At 43.9% G+C, this 19,619-nt stretch overlaps 1 protein-coding gene across 1 annotated transcript in view; it reads right to left on the bottom strand.

Moving 5' to 3' along the window:
- Positions 1–399: 399 nt before the first annotated feature.
- Positions 400–19,619, bottom strand: part of LOC311119330 (solute carrier family 12 member 7-like) — a 54,683-nt gene continuing 35,463 nt past the window's right edge. The window contains exons 12-25 of the mRNA XM_084194050.1: positions 19,264–19,438; positions 19,032–19,150; positions 18,709–18,807; positions 17,478–17,597; positions 17,259–17,363; positions 14,538–14,706; positions 13,398–13,593; positions 13,042–13,211; positions 12,534–12,665; positions 9,804–9,911; positions 5,754–5,926; positions 5,152–5,166; positions 3,585–3,718; positions 400–1,297 (exon numbers count right to left, since the gene is read on the bottom strand). Coding sequence (XP_084050176.1) covers positions 1,206–1,297; positions 3,585–3,718; positions 5,152–5,166; positions 5,754–5,926; positions 9,804–9,911; positions 12,534–12,665; positions 13,042–13,211; positions 13,398–13,593; positions 14,538–14,706; positions 17,259–17,363; positions 17,478–17,597; positions 18,709–18,807; positions 19,032–19,150; positions 19,264–19,438 — 1,807 coding nt within the window. The 3' untranslated portion in view covers positions 400–1,205. The remainder of the gene's footprint in view (positions 1,298–3,584; positions 3,719–5,151; positions 5,167–5,753; positions 5,927–9,803; positions 9,912–12,533; positions 12,666–13,041; positions 13,212–13,397; positions 13,594–14,537; positions 14,707–17,258; positions 17,364–17,477; positions 17,598–18,708; positions 18,808–19,031; positions 19,151–19,263; positions 19,439–19,619) is intronic.

Genomic DNA, 19,619 nt, shown 5'->3' with positions numbered 1-19,619 from the left:
CAACAGCATCTATTGCACATTAAAATCCTTGGCCTATCCTTGCCAAAGCCCCCCACCCCATACACACACACACCTCTTTCAGAACGTCATGCTGCACTCAACAACGAGATGACAATTAGCAACAAGCAACATAAACAATAAATCCCTTTGACAAATTAAATACATTATTAAACCTAGTTCTCCTAGTCCTAGTATGGACTAACCAGGTCGATCCACTTCTGAGTTAAAGCCCCTAACTTCCTCAATTATAATTGAGGTTGACAGAACTCCTCTGTGAGTAGCTTCAGGGGAATAAGAGGGTACCAGTAGGACAGAAGACCTCAAAATATGACCCCACCTTTAATAAACAAGGGACAGTGGAGCCATAGCAACACCTTGATCTGTGGGACAGACTTGAAATAAAAGTATGCTTCTTTTTTTATTGTTGCCTCCATCCGTTCTAACAGAGCTCCGCTGTAGGCTTGAATACTGGAAAGAGTCACAGAAGCATATTATTCTAGATAACAACGTTCCTATTGAGTTTTTACAGATAATAGGTGAGAGCAGGAACCGTATTTATCTCTTTCAGGATTCAAAGTAGATTTGGTTCTGAGCTAAGGGAGACTTTAGAGGCAGCACGTTGACTTTGTGCTTCCTCAAATCTCTGAATCTTACTTGAAAGATGAGGACAAAGCCAAAATGTAAAACCAAAATGAAGGCAAAGATGAACAAACTAGAGAGACTATGCTGCGTCTGAAATGGTATAGTGCCAAAGGGTGAAAAGTAGTGCACTATATAGGGAATAGGATGCCATTTCAGCCACAGTCCATATTAACCCTGTGGTCCTCTGCTGATTATGATACACAATTACCATGAACAGACATGAAAACTGAACACAGAGAGTGAGGGAAGGAGGAGAAAGGAAGAACATCCATACAATAAACAATAACACGAGTCAAATTAAAAGTAATGTCAGAATGCTCTATCCTCCAGTCGGTCAGCATGAAAGGTAGGCCCCAGGACACATGCTCTTTCCACTAATCAGGCTGATGCTATGACATCACATTGCCCTGATTGGTCGTCCCCTTCCGAGGCCAAAAAGCCCTCTGTCCAGTAACATGGCCCCCCTCCGACTATCCCCCAGTAACCCCAAGGTTTGTTTTTCCCCAAAAGGCCCCGTATTGTCGTGGCGGTGGCCGTGTGCGCCGTTTCGTGGCCGCAAGATTTTAAGAGTAGATAGTGATGACCTCGCGTCCGCCCCCACGGACCAGGAGGACCCGGTTGAGACCTTCCAGTAGAACCTCCAGGAACTCCATGTCTGAGACACCAAGGGTCAAAGAGGAAACAAGTCACATCACATGACAGGGGTTTATGCAGGTCACGTGACAAGGGAAGTACATTAGCTCTAAAGCTATTAGTTATTATACGTTTTAAAGATACACTACATGACCAAAAGTATGTGGACACATGCTCGTCGAACATCTCATTCCAAAATCATGGGCATTAATATGGAGTTGGTCCCCCCTTTGCTGCTATAACAGCCTCCACTCTTCTGGGAAGGCTTTCCACTAGATGTTGGAACATTGCTGTGGGGACTTCCTTCGGTAGTGAGTGTTGCAACCGAGGACAGACGATTTTTACGTGCAACACGCTTCAGCACTCGGCGGTCCCGTTCTGTGAGCATGTGTGGCCTACTACTTCGTGGCTGAGCCGTTGTTGCTCCTAGATGTTTCCACTTCACAATAACAGCACTTACAGTTGACCGGGGAAGCTCTAGCAGGGCAGAAATTTCATGAACTAACTTGCTGGAAAGGTGGCATCCTATGACGGTGGCTCGTTAAAAGTCGTCTGTCAGCCAATGTTCCCTCTAAGAGAGAAGCACAAGATTGAATTTCACTCAACTTTCTAGAGCAGTGGTCACCAACCAGTCGATCGGTATTCCTAGTCGATCGCCAAACAGCTCTGTAAAAAACCCAATGATAAAGCCTTGTGTTCCTATTTTGTTTTAAATACAGTGTCATATAGCCTAACTCAAATTTTAAAATATAATTTTATAAAATGGCCTGAACAACAATGCATTGGCAGGGCAATTCAAGCAAAGCCAATATGCAGTGATAATGTATTGGGCCTATAGCCTACTGCACAAACCTCATTGCTACAGTACTGTTTTTAATTGGTTAATGTTGCATAGGTTAACGTTTTTTAAGTAATGTTAACAAAATAATCTGAGCGGTAGATCTCAGTTTGCATTTTGACTCAAAGTGATCTTCTTGACTCAGAAAAGGTTGGTCACCACTGTTCTAGAGTTCCTGTTAATACTATCAACGTTTCCCTTTACTGTGGCAATTGTGATCGAATCAACACAATATTAGCCACTTTCAATGCAACATACCGAAACAAAACTAACTATGCAAGAGATTTTGTTGTAGGCAGAATGCATCGGAGTAGGATTCTATTGCATTGACAGGCACGACTCAGGCACATACTCTACACAGACCGGTGTGCCATAACCAATCAGAGCTGCAGTAGGCCTATATGCAAATAGACCATTGCCATATATGGATCTTTGCCATTTACTTTGAACTGGACTGTGTTTACAGCATGAGCGGTCACGAGTAGATGCGCTTGTTTTGAGATCAAAGCGAGAGCTGCATGTAGCCACTTGTGCACATTTTGTTCACATCCTTTGCTAGTTAGTGAGTTATTAGCCCAGTTATATTGAATTTGTAGTCAGCAATAGGGGAGTGATTGCTTCCTACAAGAGCACAAAACATATACATTTCTAGACATCTTTGAAAAGCGAGTCAGATAAAGAGCTTTTTTTTGTCTTAAAGAGGCAGTGCTGTATTTTGAGACAGGCTTGAATAAGCTAAGTAGCCAATAGGCAGAGGGTAGCATAATTTGTCTGATTCTCTGTAATAATGGTATGGGAATAATAATGCATTTTATTTTGTAAAGTGGTTCCTTGTCTGAAGGACAAGTGGATAAACAGGTTAATGTCAAGCCCTGCATGTTTTTTTCTCAAATATCTCATGGAATGTAGGCCTACATTGAACACCACACATTGGCTGCTACTGTAGGCTGAATGATAGGACAGCTATTTCCATGTTAAAATGTTATGGGACGCATTTTCTCCATTGTTTCTGGTAGGCCTACATTATGATCAAATAGCCACAGTAGCCTACTTGGCCACTGTTAAAACTGTAACAAAGCGGGTACAGTCTCAGTGTTCACAGTAAATGCGCGCTGGAAGTTGCACAGAATTTTCACGACATTCAAGTTTGCGCTCAGCAGACCTGAAATTTGCTCAGTGCGGGAAAATGTTTGAGGGAACATTGCTGTCAGCAACGGGTGAGGCTGAAATAGCTGAATCCAATAATTTGAAGGGGTGTCCACATAATTTTGTATATATAGTGTACAATCAACAACTTAACTATTAACAACTAAACAACCTTTTCAAAGAGATCGTCCTCGACCTTGTCAGATCGCTGATGACGATACCTTTCAAGTTAAGTTGGGGTAAACATATTCAACTAAGCAATAAACAATTAATCTGACATGCATAGTCAAATTTGAATAAACAGACATTTGGCTGTAAAGGATACAGTTCTCGTCGCCCCCTCTGTTTTTGGGTGGTCCCGGCATGTTGAGCAGGACCAGGTGGGCTCCCTGTGACTTGTTGACCACCACCTCATTCAGCTTGACCGCAGTGTGCATCCGGCGCACATTGGACTGGTTCCTATACCACACAAGGGTGACAGTGAAGAAGAGCAGGCTGAACCCACCTCAACCCTGACCTCTAACTTCTGACTCGGACTTCTCCAATAATATTAATGGACTGGATTTACATAACGCTTTATCAGATGCTAAAGTTTTTTACATTGAATTCTAACTAGAAATATGGCGCTCAACTCCATTGACATCAATGTATGATTTAGGCAAAAGTTTGAGTAAATAGCCCATATCTAAAATGAGGATTTAACCAATAGTAACTAATCTACTAATCTGTCACTCTTCTCATGTAACACTCAATAGTCTAAACATTCAGTAATGACAAAACACTTCTTGATCATGTTTTTTTAAATGAGCAATTACAGTGCAATTGTCAGATTGGCAGCCTTTAGCACACAGATGAGAACATGAAGTAGGACAGCTGGTGGTTATGATAGTGAAGCCTTGGGAGTCATTATTTCACTCGGAATGAAGGCTCAGGATGGGCAGTCAAAGCAGCGTCACACTTCAAACAGCAGCAGTAGCAGTAGGGTGGCAGAGAGGATACGCTACAGGGGCCTGTTGTAGACCTGGTGTACTGACAAATACAATGGGCAAGCCTGTGGGTATGAAATATTCCACTGTATAACTAAGCAATAAGGCCCAAGGAGGTGTGCCTGGATACAGCCCTTAGCAGTGGCATATACCACAAACCCCCGAGGTGCCTTATTGCTATTATAAACCAGTTACCAACATAAAAAGAACAGTAAACAAGTAGTTTTGCATCATACCCATGGTATATTGTCTGATATACCACGGCTTTCAGCCAATTAGCATCCAGGAGTCAAACTACCCAGTTTATAGTACTGCGTGGTATACACACTATTCCAATATTCAATTGACCAGTTCAATGTGATATTGGGTGTAATATTGAAAGCCCTTCTTGAGTTAGAGTGCACAGCAACACCAAAAATGCAGAGCATGATATGCAAATGGTTTGAAGCAGAAATCACCACATCACAAATACAATGAGGCACTTCCAAAAAAACATACGCTTTCCACCCAGTTGAGATTTGACAGCTTAAGGACAATATCATGATGATTGCAATGACCAATTGAAATGGATTTTGGACCACTGATATTGTTAATTTTTTGGTTCTATTCCTATACAGAACAGATGCATGGGCAATAAAGCAATATTGTTTACACGGCTAAGGTCTGTATGGAAAGCGCAATTTTGATTGCACATGCTACATAACATGACATGTGTACCCTCCCATCACGCAGGCACGCACGCACACACACACACAAACACACACGCACACACACACACTTGTATGCACGCAGGCACACACACAGACACACAGTCCCAGTGGCTGGGAGGAGACAGAAAAGGACTACTGTACACAGACATTCATCCACACAGCCTACAGCACTATGGCAAAGAGAAATGTGACTTACAGACTCTCCCACTCTCTAGAAGGAGGAAAATGAGACAAAACAACAAAAAACGTCTTAGATGTTTTATAGAAACCCCTTGCATGTCTACTGTTGTACATGCCAACCACCCCACAGTTAAACACTTCCCTCAGTTTAAAGGGATGGTTCAAGTCAGATGTTTTCATTCCTCAAAAGTAGTCAAGAGGTGCGAAAACATCAGACAAACTTTGATTTGGAGGTGAATTATCCCTTTAAAACGGTCTCTATAGTATCCAAATCATATTTGGGCTTGTTAGATTTTTTGGCCTATGTAATGAACTAGCGGTTCTATCTGCCCTTTTGAGATGGTGGGTTCTGAGACACAAAGACATGATGGTCATTAGTCCAGACGGTGCATGTGGTCTGTGTGGTGGGGCCATGCATTGGATGTGTCCACACACACAGTCACACAGGTCAACATGGAACATGCCAACGCAGCCTGAACACACACCATGCAGGCCATGTAACCATTTCAAACCGACAGGCTCCGGGGCAGCTAGTGTGAGCAACTATCCACTTGGCTCCTCCATTTAGGCTATGGAAGGTTTAAGGATAAGAGGGTTCATACTTAGCACCTGACTTACGGTTTCATGTTGAAGATGTCGCGCACGCCCATGTTGGCCTCGGCGCGGTTGCGGTTGCGCTCGGTGAGGAACTTATCCTTGGTCCAGGTCATGTGGACCCGGTCAGGGCCAGCGTCGGCCTTGTCGTTCAGCGCGGCGTGAGACGCCGTGTTTCTGTCATGGATCAGCTGGGCCTGAAGGAGATGGAGAGGGAGATGATGAGAGAGCGAGATAGAGAGAGAGAGAGAGAGAGTGGGAGAGAGAGAGAGAGAGAGACTACAGGCTAGAAACTATGGCGTTACACAAACCTGGTAGCAAGGTTATTATAGTTTTGTGATTTTATATTAGTTTTTATTTCTATTAGTTTTTCCATTTTTATTTAAAATTCAGTTTAGATTTGCTAGTTTTTAGTTAGTAAAAATATTTATTTTTCGTTTTTATATTATTTAGTGTCAGTTTTAGTTGTAGTGTTAGGGGCAGAAAGCATGCATGGGAGGTATAGTTACTTGTGTTATTTAGAATGTCACTTCTTGCAACTGGGGGACAGTAATACTTAAGGTGATGGGTCAGGTCATTAGTTAGGTTTAAATTATAAAGTAAATCTCAATGTGACTTGTATTTAAAAATAATAACACATAGACTGGTGCAAAAAATATGGTGGAAGGAAACCCTCTCTCGCCCATGTTTACACCAATCCAATGCTTTTTAGTAGTACATGTGAGAAGAATCAAGTTAGCTACCTAGCCAATTTTTTCCCTTATAGCTAGTATATAGCTAGTGATAGTGAGGCACAAGCTAGGCCTATTTGAAACATTGCCATCTCCCGGCCACATTTACCCACCAGATTCAGTAGCTTGAAAGCCCTCAAAAAGCATGAAAACCCTATTGAACACCACATTAGATCTTTGTCTAACGTTTAAAATAAATTAATAAATGAACATAATTCATGACGGTTTTTATTTTATTTAGTTAGTTTTAGAGTCAAAGATAATAGTTTCAGTATAGTTGTAGTTTTTCAAACAGGTTTGTTAATTATTTTATTTCAATTGACTAAATAGTTTTTTCATAATTGGTTTTAGTTTTAGTTTTAGTTTACTATAATAACCTTGCCTGGTAGAAAGACCAACACCACTCATACAGTCAACAAACATAGTAAAAACATTTATGACTGACTAATGAATAACTAATGACATTGAAGTGTATAGGGTTCATCATACCAAAATCCATGACATGCAAAACAACACCAGTGTTCTCTACACAGGCCAATAGCTCTTTAATAAGGAGTGAGGCACAAAGTACTGTCTGGATCTACGACACTGTGAGATGGAGTAATGGTGACGTCCACAGGGAATTAACCAGGTGGAGGGTGATGAGTGGAGGAAGGAGGGATGAACTAAAGGAGGATTACACCACAGTGCACTTGACGAATGGCGCATGCGGAATGAGGTGAGTCCATAACGTCCATAGGCCACTACAGTGAGTAACCTACACAGTTACACAGCCACAATCTACCATAGATGGTCTATCCGGGGATTACTTTAACTGGACATTTTGACTGGGCTTTAACTTACTTTAGGTCCCTGACTGTTAGCAGCTGTGGCTGTGGCTGTGTAAGTGTGGTCTCTGGGGGTTGGTGACTGGGGGGTAATGGTAGTCTCAGTGGGGGTGAGGGGCTGCAGTCACAGGGGCATTGGGGGTACAGATGGGGGGTGTTGGCTACCTCGTCTTCTTGTGTGTCCTCCAGCTCTCGACTGGGGCCAGATTCTGAGCCCGAGGCTCCGGTTTGATTATTCCTCCTGATGGAGCTACGTGACGAGTCAGTGATACTCTGAATCTGAGAGCCGTGTTGGCCCATACCGCATACGCAGCCAGACAGGAGAGGGGGCCAAAGGTCATACAACGAACACTAGGCCAAGGTGGGCTAGGAGAGCCCTGATACCCACAACCCAATAACATACAGTGCCTTCAGAAAGTATTCATACCCCTTGACTTATTCCACATTTTGTTGTGTTACAGCCTGAATTCAAAATGGATTAAATGGATTTGTTTTCTCATCGATCTACACCATAACGATAAAGTGAAAACATGTTTTTATAATTTTTAGCAAATTTATTGAAAATGAAATACAGAAATATCATTGTAGAAGCACCTTTGGCAGCGAATACAGCCGTCTTTCTGGGTAAGTCTCTAAGAGCTTTCCACACCTGGATTGTGCAACATTTGCCCATTATTCTTTTCAAAATTATTCAAGCTCTGTCAAATTGGTTGTTGATCATTGCTAGACAACCATTTTCAGGTCTTGCCATAGATTTTCAAGTAGATTTAAAAACTGTAACTTGGCCACTCAGGAACATATACAGTCTTTCCTGGTAAGCAACTCCAGTGTAGATGTGGCCTTGAGTTTTAGGTTATTGTCCTGCTGAAAGGTGAATTCATCTCCCAGTGTCTAGTGGAAAGCAGACTGAACTAGGTTTTCCTCTAGGATTCTGCCTGTGTTTAGCTCCATTCTGTTTCTATTGATCCTGAAAAAAGTACCAGTCCTTAATGATTACAAGCATACCCATAACATGATGCAGCCACCACTATGCTTGAAAATATGGAGAGTGGTAATCAGTCATGTGTTGTATTGGATTTGCCCCAAACATAACACTTCGTAAGACAAAAAGTTAATTGCTTTGCCACATTTTTTGCAGTTTTACTTTAGTGCTTTATTGCAAAACAGGATGCATGTATTCTGTACATTTTCGTGGTCCTCTGTCGCTCAGCTGGTAGAGCACGGCGCTTGTAACGCCAAGGTAGTGGGTTCGATCCCCGGGACCACCCATACACAAAAATGTATGCACGCATGACTGTAAGTCGCTTTGGATAAAAGCGTCTGCTAAATGGCATATTATTATTATTATATTATTTTCACTCTGTCAATTAGGTTTGTATTGTGGAGTAACTACAATGTTTTCTCCTATCACAGCCATTCAACTCTGTAACTGTTTTAAAGTCACCATTGTCCTCATGTTGAAATCCCTGAGCGGTTTCCTTCCTCTCTGGCTACTGAGTTAGGAAGGACGCCTGTATCTGTGTAGTGACTGGGTGTATTGATACACCATCCAAAGTGTAATTAATAACTTCACCATGCTCAAAGGGTTATTCAATGTCTGCTTTGTTTAATAGGTGCCCTTCTTTGCGAGGCATTGGAAAACCTCCCTGGTCTTTGTGGTTGAATCAGTGTTTGAAAATCACTTCTCAACTGAGGGACCTTACAGATAATTGTGTGTGTGGGGTACAGTGATGAGGTAGTCATTCCAAAATTATGTTAAATACTATTATTGCACACAGAGTGATTCCATGCAACTTATTATGCGGCTTGTTATGATTTTTTTTACTCCTGAACTTATTTTGACTTGCCATAACAAAGGGGTTGAATATTAATGTTGTAATAATGTTTCGAAAAACATAATTCCACTTTGACATTATGGGGTATTGTGTGTAGGCCAGTGACAAGAAAATCTAAATTTAATCAATTTTAAATTCAGGCTGTAACACAACAAAATGTGGAAAAAGTCAAAGGTTGTGAATACTTTCTGAAGGCACTGTATGTCCTATCTATTTCCTGTATGCTTATAAGGTAATATCAGGGATTTCTAACCAAGTGAGGTCAGGGTACATCCATGGCTGTTCAATGTGACCCAAAGCAATGATATACTAAATCACATTCCCATGACACTTTTCTCTTTACAGACCAACTGATAATAAGTGCACTCAAGAAAGACACCTGAAACAACCGCATTGCATTTAAAACCCTTCAAGATATAGTTCTAAAGGAATATACCATGAATTTCCTGATAAAGGTGTTGCAAAACAATAACAGATTATATCAATACTTGCTTCCTATTGACTTGGGTTGCATCCCAAATGGCACCCCATTCCATATTTAGTGCACTACTTTTGACCGGAGCCTATAGGCCCTGTTCAAATGTAGTGCACTATAAAGGGAATAGGGTACCACTTGGGGCATAACATTGAAGGGTAATAGTTTTGTAATGAGTGTGCCCTGCAGACAGGGGGCGGTGTTACCTCTCTCTCCCTCTCCGTCCGCGACAGCTGCATCTGTTTGAGCATCTGAGAGCGCTGCTCCATCACCAGGGTCTTCTCGTAGGTGAAGGCTGAGATGTCGCTGTCGTGCTGTTCACACACACATTATCCAAAGGGTTAACTAAGCATCATACATGTTTTATATCTAACGAAACCCTGATGAAGCTCTATTGACTGAAACATTGTATTGGATTTTGGAGAGACTGGAAACCCAAATTGGTCTACACGGACAAGTTCTGGCCTGGTTTAGATCCTACCTGTCGGAAAGATATTAGTTTGTCTCTGTGAATGGTCTGTCCTCCGACAAATCAACTGTACATTTCGGTGTTCCTCAAGGTTCCGTTTTAGGACCACTATTGTTTTCACTATATATTTTACCTCTTGGGGATGTTATTCGAAAACATAATGTTAACTTTCACTGCTATGCGGATGACACACAGCTGTACATTTCAATGAAGCATGGTGAAGCCCCAAAATTGCCCTCGCTAGAAGCCTGTGTTTCAGACATAAGGAAGTGGATGGCTGAAAACTTTTTACTTTTAAACTCGGACAAAACAGAGATGCTTGTTCTAGGTCCCAAGAAACAAAGAGATCTTCTGTTAAATCTGACAATTCATCTTGATGGTTGTAAAGTCGTCTCAAATAAAACTGTGAAGGACCTAGGCGTTACTCTTGACCCTGATCTCTCTTTTGACGAACATATCAAGACTGTTTCAAGGACAGCTTTTTTCCATCTACGTAACATTGCAAAAATCAGAAATTTTCTGTCCAAAAATGATGCAGAAAAATTAATCCATGCATTTGTTACTTCTAGGTTAGACTACTGCAATGCTCTATTTTCCGGCTACCCGGATAAAGCACTAAATAAACTTCAGTTAGTGCTAAATACGGCTGCTAGAATCCTGACTAGAACCAAGAAATTTGATCATATTACTCCAGTGCTAGCTTCCCTACACTGGCTTCCTGTTAAGGCAAGGGCTGATTTCAAGGTTTTACTGTTAACCTATAAAGCGTTACATGGGCTTGCTCCTACCTATCTTTCCGAGTTGGTCCTGCCGTACATACCAATACGTACGCTACGGTCACAAGACGCAGGCCTCCTAATTGTCCCTAGAATTTCTAAGCAAACAGCGGGAGGCAGGGCTTTCTCCTATAGATCTCCATTTTTATGGAACAGTCTGCCTACCCATGTGAGAGACGCAGACTCGGTCTCAACCTTTAAGTCTTTACTGAAGACTTATCTCTTCAGTAGGTCATATGATTGAGTGTAGTCTGGCCCAGGAGTGTGAAGGTGAACGGAAAGGCTGGAGCAACGAACAGCCCTTGCTGTCTCTGCCAGGCCGGTTCCCCTCTCCACTGGGGTTCTCTGCCTCTAACCCTGTTGCAGGGGCTGAGTCACTGGCTTGCTGGTGCTCTTTCATGCCGTCCCTGGGAGGGGTGCGTCACTTGAGTGGGTTGAGTTACTGACGTGATCTTCCTGTCTGGGTTGGCGCCCCCCCCTTGGTTTGTGCTGTGGTGGAGACCTCTGTGGGCTATACTCGGCCTTGTCTCAGGATTGTAAGTTGGTGGTTGGGGATATCCCTCTAGTGGTGCGGGGGCTGTGCTTTGGCGGAGTGGGTGGGGTTATATCCTTCCTGTTTGGCCCTGTCCGGGGGTTTCTTCGGATGGGGCCACAGTGTCTCCGGACCGCTCCTGTCTCAGCCTCCAGTATTTATGCTGCAGTAGTTTATGTGTCGGGGGGCTGGGGTTAGTTGGTTATACCTGGAGTACTTCTCCTGTCTTATCCAGTGTCCTGTGTGAATTTAAGTATGCTCTCTCTAATTCTCTCGTTCTCTCTTTCTCTCTGAGAACCTGAGCCCTAGGACCATACGTCAGGACTACCGGGCATGATGACACCTTGCTGTCCCCAGTCCGCCTGGCCTTGCTGCTATTCCAGTTTCAACTGTTCTGCCTGCGGCTACGAAACCCCTACCTGTCCCAGACCTGCTGTTTTCAACTCTTAATGATCGGCTATGAAAAGCCAACTGAGAGACCTGAGCCCTAGGACCATACGTCGGGACTACCGGCCGTGGTGACTCCTTGCTGTCCCCAGTCCGCCTGGCCTTGCTGCTATTCCAGTTTAAACTGTTCTGCCTGCGGTTATGGAACCCCTACCTGTCCCAGACCTGCTGTTTTCAACTCTTAATGATCGGCTATGAAAAGCCAACTGAGATTTATTCCTGATTATTATTTGACCATGCTTGTCACTTATGAACATTTTTGAACATCTTGGCATGGTTCTGTTATAATCTCCACCCGGCACAGCCAGAAGAGGACTGGCCACCCCTCATAGCCTGGTTCCTCTCTAGGTTTCTTCCTAGGTTTTGCCTTTCTAGGGAGTTTTTCCTAGCCACCGTGCTTCTACACCTGCATTACTAGCTGTTTGGGGTTTTAGGCTGGGTTTCTGTACAGCACTTCGAGATATTAGCTGATGTAAGAAGGGCTATATAAAATAAAATTGATTGATTGATTGATTTAAAGTGTTTGAGGCATATCCAAGATCACCAGAGTGCTGGAGTTTCTTCCTTTTAATATCAAAAGAAGCAGACAAATATTAGAGACATTTAAGTGTGCTTGACTTGATTGAGCTACACATCAGGTTAGGTTTCGTCATCTCAAGTTATAGGTCAATAGAGAGATGTCAGTGCCCTAGAGGTCTACAGGTAAGCTCACCATCTCTACCACCTCCACCTCTGCGTCCAGACGGAGGTGGTAGAGGAACATCTGCAGGTCCTTCTTCATCTGAATACTGTTGTCATCCATATTAGCCACCGTGAAGATACGCATCTTACACTTCCTCCACACCTGAGATGCGGGGAGGGTGGGAGGGAAGGAGGGGGAGAGAGAGAGAGGAGAGAGAGAGAGAGAGAGAGAGAGAGAGAGAGAGAGAGAGAGAGAGAGAGAGAGAGAGAGAGTATAGGAAAAAACAGTGAGAAAGAAAGAGTAGGAGATGGAAGAAAAAGAGAGAAGGCAAATTAAACACTCACTTTGATCTATGTGTAACGCGATGTAATGTGTGAACACAAGTCATCCCTAAGCCTAGTGTATGGGGGTATAATGATATGTGCGCCTATTTGTATGTGTTAATAACTAAGTGTGTGCATATGTTTGTGTGTTTGTCTGTGCATGTGTGTTTTTATATTCCCCCCCAACAGAATGTCAATGGCGTAACCATAGATACCTTGTGCTGGCGGAGGAGGAAGGGCAGCAACATAAGCAGTCCTCCGTCGTGGACGATCCACCACACGTCTATGGTGCCCTGGCCCAGGCGGTCTGCGTTGGTGGGGAAGCTGTCCACGTTCTTGGCCACCAGCAAGGCCTGATGGGCCGCCGTGGTCTCACGCACAGTCTCTGTGGAGGGGACAGAGAGAAATGCTGTTAAATTAGCGCGTGCACGCATGCCATCTCAGTAATGGTATTGCATAGGGTTACGTACCGTGTAATGGGGGTTACGCTCGCATGATGAGTTACCTTCCTGAGCTAATGTTAAGACATTTTTGGTGTGGTCTCAAATCCAAGTGGGTCACACTGACTCACCTATGAAGTTCTTCCAGGAGACGGGGTCGTTGGACTGTTTCCAGGTGCCGGGCCAGGCCATGAGGACCGTGTTGTGTTTCATGCCCCCAAGGCCTGCTGTCTGGATGAGGTGGGAGAAACCATCACGCAGGTTGGATGATGCCACCACGTGGCAGAAGCCCTTGGTACGCTCCATCGTCATCGACGACTTGATGTTCTGATGGAAAAAGTCACGAAGTGTGAGAAAAGGTTTCCACTAGTTACCACAGCCACAAGGTCAAAATTGGCTATATCGTAAAAATCTTGGTCTTAATTTAAGGTTAGGGTTAGGCATAAGGTTAGCAGTGTGGTTAAGGTTAGGTTTAAAATCACATTTTATGAAGATCAATTTTAGAAATAGGCGGGGTTTATGACTTTGTGGATGTGGTAACTAGTGACGAATAGAAAAGAAGGACAAGAATATGATTTCCTGATTTGACAGAATCGGAATGGACTCAACCTGGTAATTAATGTCTATGTTGGTCTACCAGTAGAAGGCAGGCAGTCTCTGCCAGTGGAATAAGACTGGAAATGTCAGCAGCCTCTAAACTCCTCTCTGGTTGGTTCTCTTAACAGGTCTCCTGAGTGGCGCAGTGGTCTAAGGCACTGCATCGCAGTGCTAACTGTGCCACTAGAGATCCTGGTTCGAATCCAGGCTCTGTCGCAGCCGGCCGCGACCGGGAGACTCATGGGCGGCGCACAATTGGCCCAGCGTCGTCCAGGGTAGGGGAGGGAATGGCCGGCAGGGATGTAGCTCAGTTGATAGAGCATGGCGTTTGCAACGCCAGGGTTGTGGGTTCGATTCCCACGGGGGGCCAGTATAAAAAATTAAAAAAGATATGTATTCACTAACTGTAAGTCGCTCTGGATAAGAGCGTCTGCTAAATGACTAAAATGTAAATGTAAATGTAGGTCTCTCACAGACACATCTAGTAGTCTAAAGTGCCTTTCTCTCCAGACCTCTGTTCCTCCCTAATCAATGGTACGTCCAAGACTTTTACACCATATTTCTCTCACCTACCAGGTTCACGTCAGCACAGATGAAGGAGAGGAGACAAGGATAGGAAGCCACTTACGACTATAGAGTCCACGGTGTATAAGCTGAGCCCGTGACTACAGTACCTGCTCGGCCTTCTTGACCTCGGCCTCCTTGGTCATGTAAGTGCCCTCCAGGACGGAGCCCACGATGGTCAGGCCTTTGCCCGCTTTGAGCTGGGTGCAGAAGGAGAGCAGGCGTGGGTGTTTCACTGTGTGGTCAGAGTCCAGGTTCAATAGCAGCAGCATCTGGGGCCTACGACCCGGGAAGACAGGGGCGGTGAGACATCAGACAAGTCATACTGTATTATATTATACAAGGCTGACCAAGACCCATACTGGTCCAACACATTGCTTTGAATTTGAATTTCAGATTATTGCCTAGCTATCTGTATTAACACCTGGGAACATTGCTGTTACATTTGTACAGACATTTGAGTTCAAAATGAGATTGCCTTAAGCCTGCACGGCTAAAGGTGAACTTTTAAACACATCTATTGAAGGGATTCCTGACGGCTGCAGCTGATTGGATTAACTGATTGGGTCGTTCCATGTCATTTCAGCAAGCCATGACACCCACCATCTCAGATTTTTCAGAAATCATTTCTGTAGTTAGAAACAGATAAGATTAGCATTCCTGCAACATTATTTTGTTTAAATATAATTTGATCTCTGAGAAATTAAGCTAATTGATTGCACCCATTTTAATTTATAGGATTCATATAATATTCTATAAATATTTAGTACCTAACATCCTATTTGGCCAAACTTTTTCTAACAATGAGTAAAACATGAGGAATCCAACGAAATGGTCAAAAGCCACCCACGGATTCCCCACGGCAATCCCACCCAAACATCAAGTATACAGTATCATGTTTCTATGTCTGGCAAGTAGAATGGAGCTGCGGCTCTGAGTATTGTTTCTTCATTTTATGTTATGTATTCTCAGTGAATTTGGTGAAGGTTTTTTTCCCCTGTTCGGAGAAATTAGTCAATGAAGTTGTTAGGTTTATGTCCCATCCTACATCCTAATATTACCAGGTTCTGACCACTAGATGGTGCTGTTGCTGCTGTTTGGTGAAGTAATTTAATGTCAAGAATCATCAGTGAGGATACAGCAGCTTGCTGTAGAGTGGGAAAGTCATTAAGAGCTAATTGTATTTTGCTGTAACAGCATGGTTTAATCATAATGAAAGACAAACACACACACTGTGCTGCCAGTCACAGTGTAGGGCACAAGACGCAACTGAAATTTTGAGGGTGAGTAGAGAGTGAGAGAGGATGGAGGAAGCTTGCCTTGAAGAGCTGGGCATCTTGTTATGACATGCATTATCTGAATTAGGCCCATGGAATTATACCTACGGAGGAGAGGCTTCTATGGAGTAACTTTGAATGTCTTTGAACTTCCGAGTTGGTTTAAAGTTGGATCAGAGAAAACATTAGCTAGCTAGCTAGCTAGCAAGCTTATGTGTGCAGAGCAGCACCAGAATTAAAAACACGTCTTACCTTTTTGTAGTTAATAAATCCAATGTGAAAACGTGATAACTATAGTATCCTTAACTAGCATTGAAAAAGTCAATCCATTCTTCTCTTATTAAACATTTCTCCCTAATTTCTGAATTACACTTGTAACGTCATCAGTAGGCTACAGTAACCTATACTTCAGAGGGGAGGGGCAGGTAGCCTACACATTCGCACACCCACTGGCAAAGATTTCCAGCTGGCAGGCTGACGCTGGAATAAGTTTCTGAGTGACAGATTGAGGGCTTTGCATAGGAGCTTGTTGCGATTTTTGTGGGACTGGAAAAAAATGCTCCACATGAAAGAATGTTATCAACCGGTTCCCATGCTTTTAAAATAACGGTTCTGTTCCTGAACAGTACAGATCCATTTCGGTTTGGGTTCTGTTCCTCAAATAATTTTGTTATTTTCTGTTTTTCTGTTCTGTTCCCTGAACCGGTTCCAACCCTTGGTTTTCTTACCTTGTAAGAAGTTTATGGACAAGGTATGACAGCAACTCATAAAAAGAAAATCACCTGGAACAGCACCATCTAGTGATCAGAACCGGGTAATATCAGGATGCAGGATGGAACATAAACCTAACAACTTCAATTACTTTCTCTGAATAGGGAAAGAAAACATCACCAAATTCACTGAGAATATATTACATAGAATGAAGAAACAATACTCAGAGCCACAGCTCCATACTAATTGTCAGACATAGAGGATTCCTAACGGCTCCAGTACGGGTCCTGCTGTCGAAGGCTGGTAGCACAGCGCCAGTTACTGTGTAAAGAGGCTTAGGGGCGCGTCGCCAGCCAAGCGTGGGCGATGTATGCACGTAAGTACTTGGTAGCCTGCCATTCGCGTCAGGCCAGATGGCACAGGGAGAAATATTGATTTTGACGCTGTAGATTAGGGCATTCCCTGGCAATGGGACTGTGGGCAACGCCAGGGGCAGGAGGGAGAGGACCCAAGACCAAAGTTTGATCTCATTCTTTCCTGATGTAAATGCTCCACTTTTTGGACAGGCACTGTCATGGGGCTGCTATGCTTAGGCTTAACGGTATCTTTTTTCACAGTGAGATTACAGAGAAGGCTCAGAGATTCATCAAATAGTAATTATCTTTCTCTGGATTACTCAGATGACAAGTGGTAACAATTCACTACGTTCTCTAGCAGAAAATGATACTGTTGAGAAAGCCCCACAGTTGATTATTGCTGGATGTTCAGAAATGCGGCGTCAATGATGGCACAAACAAACGTATACGCACATAAACCTAATCACATGCACACACATTCGCCCACCTCCAGTTCTTGGTGTGGGGCGGCGCCTCCTCCAGGCGAATGAGGGCGTAGCGGGCGGCGTTGAGCGACAGACCATTGATACCGTCGCCCCACTCCTTCTCCGCCCTAAAGATGGAGAGAATGAGATAAAGGAGGATTGAGGAACACAATCTAACATGCATCCTATTTGTGATAAGGGAACCAATGTACCATGCTACTGTGGAATCCGGTAGCTCTTACCCTCTGTATTCAATGTACTTGTAGATGCAGCCAGCGATAAGCATGGCCACCAGGGCATAGTACCAGGAGGAGATGAACATCAGGGAGAGACACAGACTGGCGCCCAGGAAAGACAGAGCCCTGTGGGGGACGAGAGACAGACAAGAGCATGGAGGTTACAGTCAGTCATATAGGAGTACATTTTGACAGCCCAAAAATGACAAGCTGATTCCTTAAGTAATCAAACCTATCGTATCAATTCAGATACTCTGCAGGGTACTTGGTTCAAAAACAAGATTGACAGTAGCACATGTTAATGTGCCCATAGAAATCGGAATGCACCATAGCACTACAAACAACGGAGCTAGTTCCATGGAATAGCTCAGCAGTTAACAATGGGGCTTTACTGTGGTATATATTCACTGTTACTGTGAAACCTTAATCCCAGACAGCAAACCCCTCTCTGTTTTAGCACAGATCCATTTATCGCTGGACACGCCATACAGGTGTGTGCATTCACTATACAAGCTTACACGAGCTGTAGTGTGGACCTTGAATACTTGGCCAGTTTAGGGTAATGAAATGTATGCTGCCGAGTAGGGGTGGAGGCAGTAACAGAGTTCGTATAGACAGTGGCAAGTCAAATTCGAGGACTTTCAAGTACTTCTTCAAGCACTAATATTTATTTTCAAGGACCATCAATTTGTAATAGTTCATATTATGTAATTGTTTCTAGTCGCCATCATATGCCACTATATCACCACAGCCTCATGAAAAAACAACAACTTAGTATTCATCACTACCTTACAAGTTCTACTCAATAATATTCTGTTTCACTACTTATTTACTACATACATGAGTGGTAAGTCAGTACTGATGATTTGTAATTTGAGTAGTGATGAGCAGAGTTTTGGGACATGTCTTTATTGGGCATTTGGGAATCTACTACTTAATAGCTATGAAAAAGCATATTGATTCCGACTGGCAGCTAGTGTCGCCGGTCGGGAGAAGGGCGGTGGAGGCAGTGGGCTGTGTGAGGAAAACGGCACGTGAACGGCCACCAGAACGGCAGGAGCACGGCTCCCGCTTGATAAAGCGGAATATCGCGGGTGCCCCGTGAATGAGGCAACAAGAGCCCCAAGAGACTGCTATAGTACTTAAGAAAGCAGGAGAAAACAGTGAAGCTAATTTGAGAGGGTATTAGAACAGCCAGCAGCACCATATAGAGTGAGAGAGAGGTGCTCTCTTTTACCAGTGATAGAACTTGAAGCGGGGTCTCCAGTTAGGGGTGCGCAGCAGTGTCTGGAGGGCACAGGCCAGGTTGACAAACAGGTAGCACATCAAAAAGAACCTGAGAGGGAGAGAGAGATACAAAATGAGGGAGAGGTAAGATTACACACGGCTACCATCTGTCAGTAAACCTCCAGAGACCAGTTCTGCAAAACTAGGATTAGGCTACAGTAGATGGGAGAGAAGGATGGATGAAAGGAAGAAAGGAAAGAAAGAGAGAACGGTAGAGAGGGGTGTGAGAGAAGAGAAGAGGGAGGAGATGGAGATGATAGTAGAGGTACTCACATGGAGAGGATGGGGGCGACGGCGTCCAGAGAGGCGATGAGGATGCCGATCTCACAGATCCCACCAGTCAACAGCAGGGCCCAGGTGGGCTCTCCATTAGCTTTGCCATGACCAAACACCTGGGACACAGGGAAATGCCAGAGAGTTTGTGTGTGTGTGTTCCTGTGTGTGTCTACAGTGTGTGCATGTGTGTCGCTGTGTGTGTGTGTCTACAGTGTGTGTTTGTTCTGACCTGTAGGAATGGCACAATGCCGTCTCGTGCGATGGCCTGCAGCAGCCGGGGGGCTCCAGTGAGACTCTGCAGACCCGCTCCACAGCAGGAGAAGAACGAGCCAATCACAATCACCCAGGGGGAAGGCCAAGCAAGGATGCCAATCACCAGGTTCCCTTTGACCGAGTCCCCAAACCTAGGACAGACAGACACACACAGACAGATGTATTCATTAGAAAAGTACTCAGATAAAACGCACACACGTACACACGAAGACATGCATACCCACGCTGCTAAAAGTAGAAAAATACCTTGCCAGCTAGACAGAAACCCTTTGACCAATGTGTGCCCAGTGTAATTGGCTTGAGCTCTCAACC

Source organism: Coregonus lavaretus (assembly GCF_964263955.1).
Source record: "Coregonus lavaretus genome assembly, contig: HAP1_SCAFFOLD_2785, whole genome shotgun sequence".
In the NCBI taxonomy this organism is placed as follows: domain Eukaryota; kingdom Metazoa; phylum Chordata; class Actinopteri; order Salmoniformes; family Salmonidae; genus Coregonus; species Coregonus lavaretus.
This window is presented reverse-complemented; position numbering and strand designations above follow the sequence as displayed.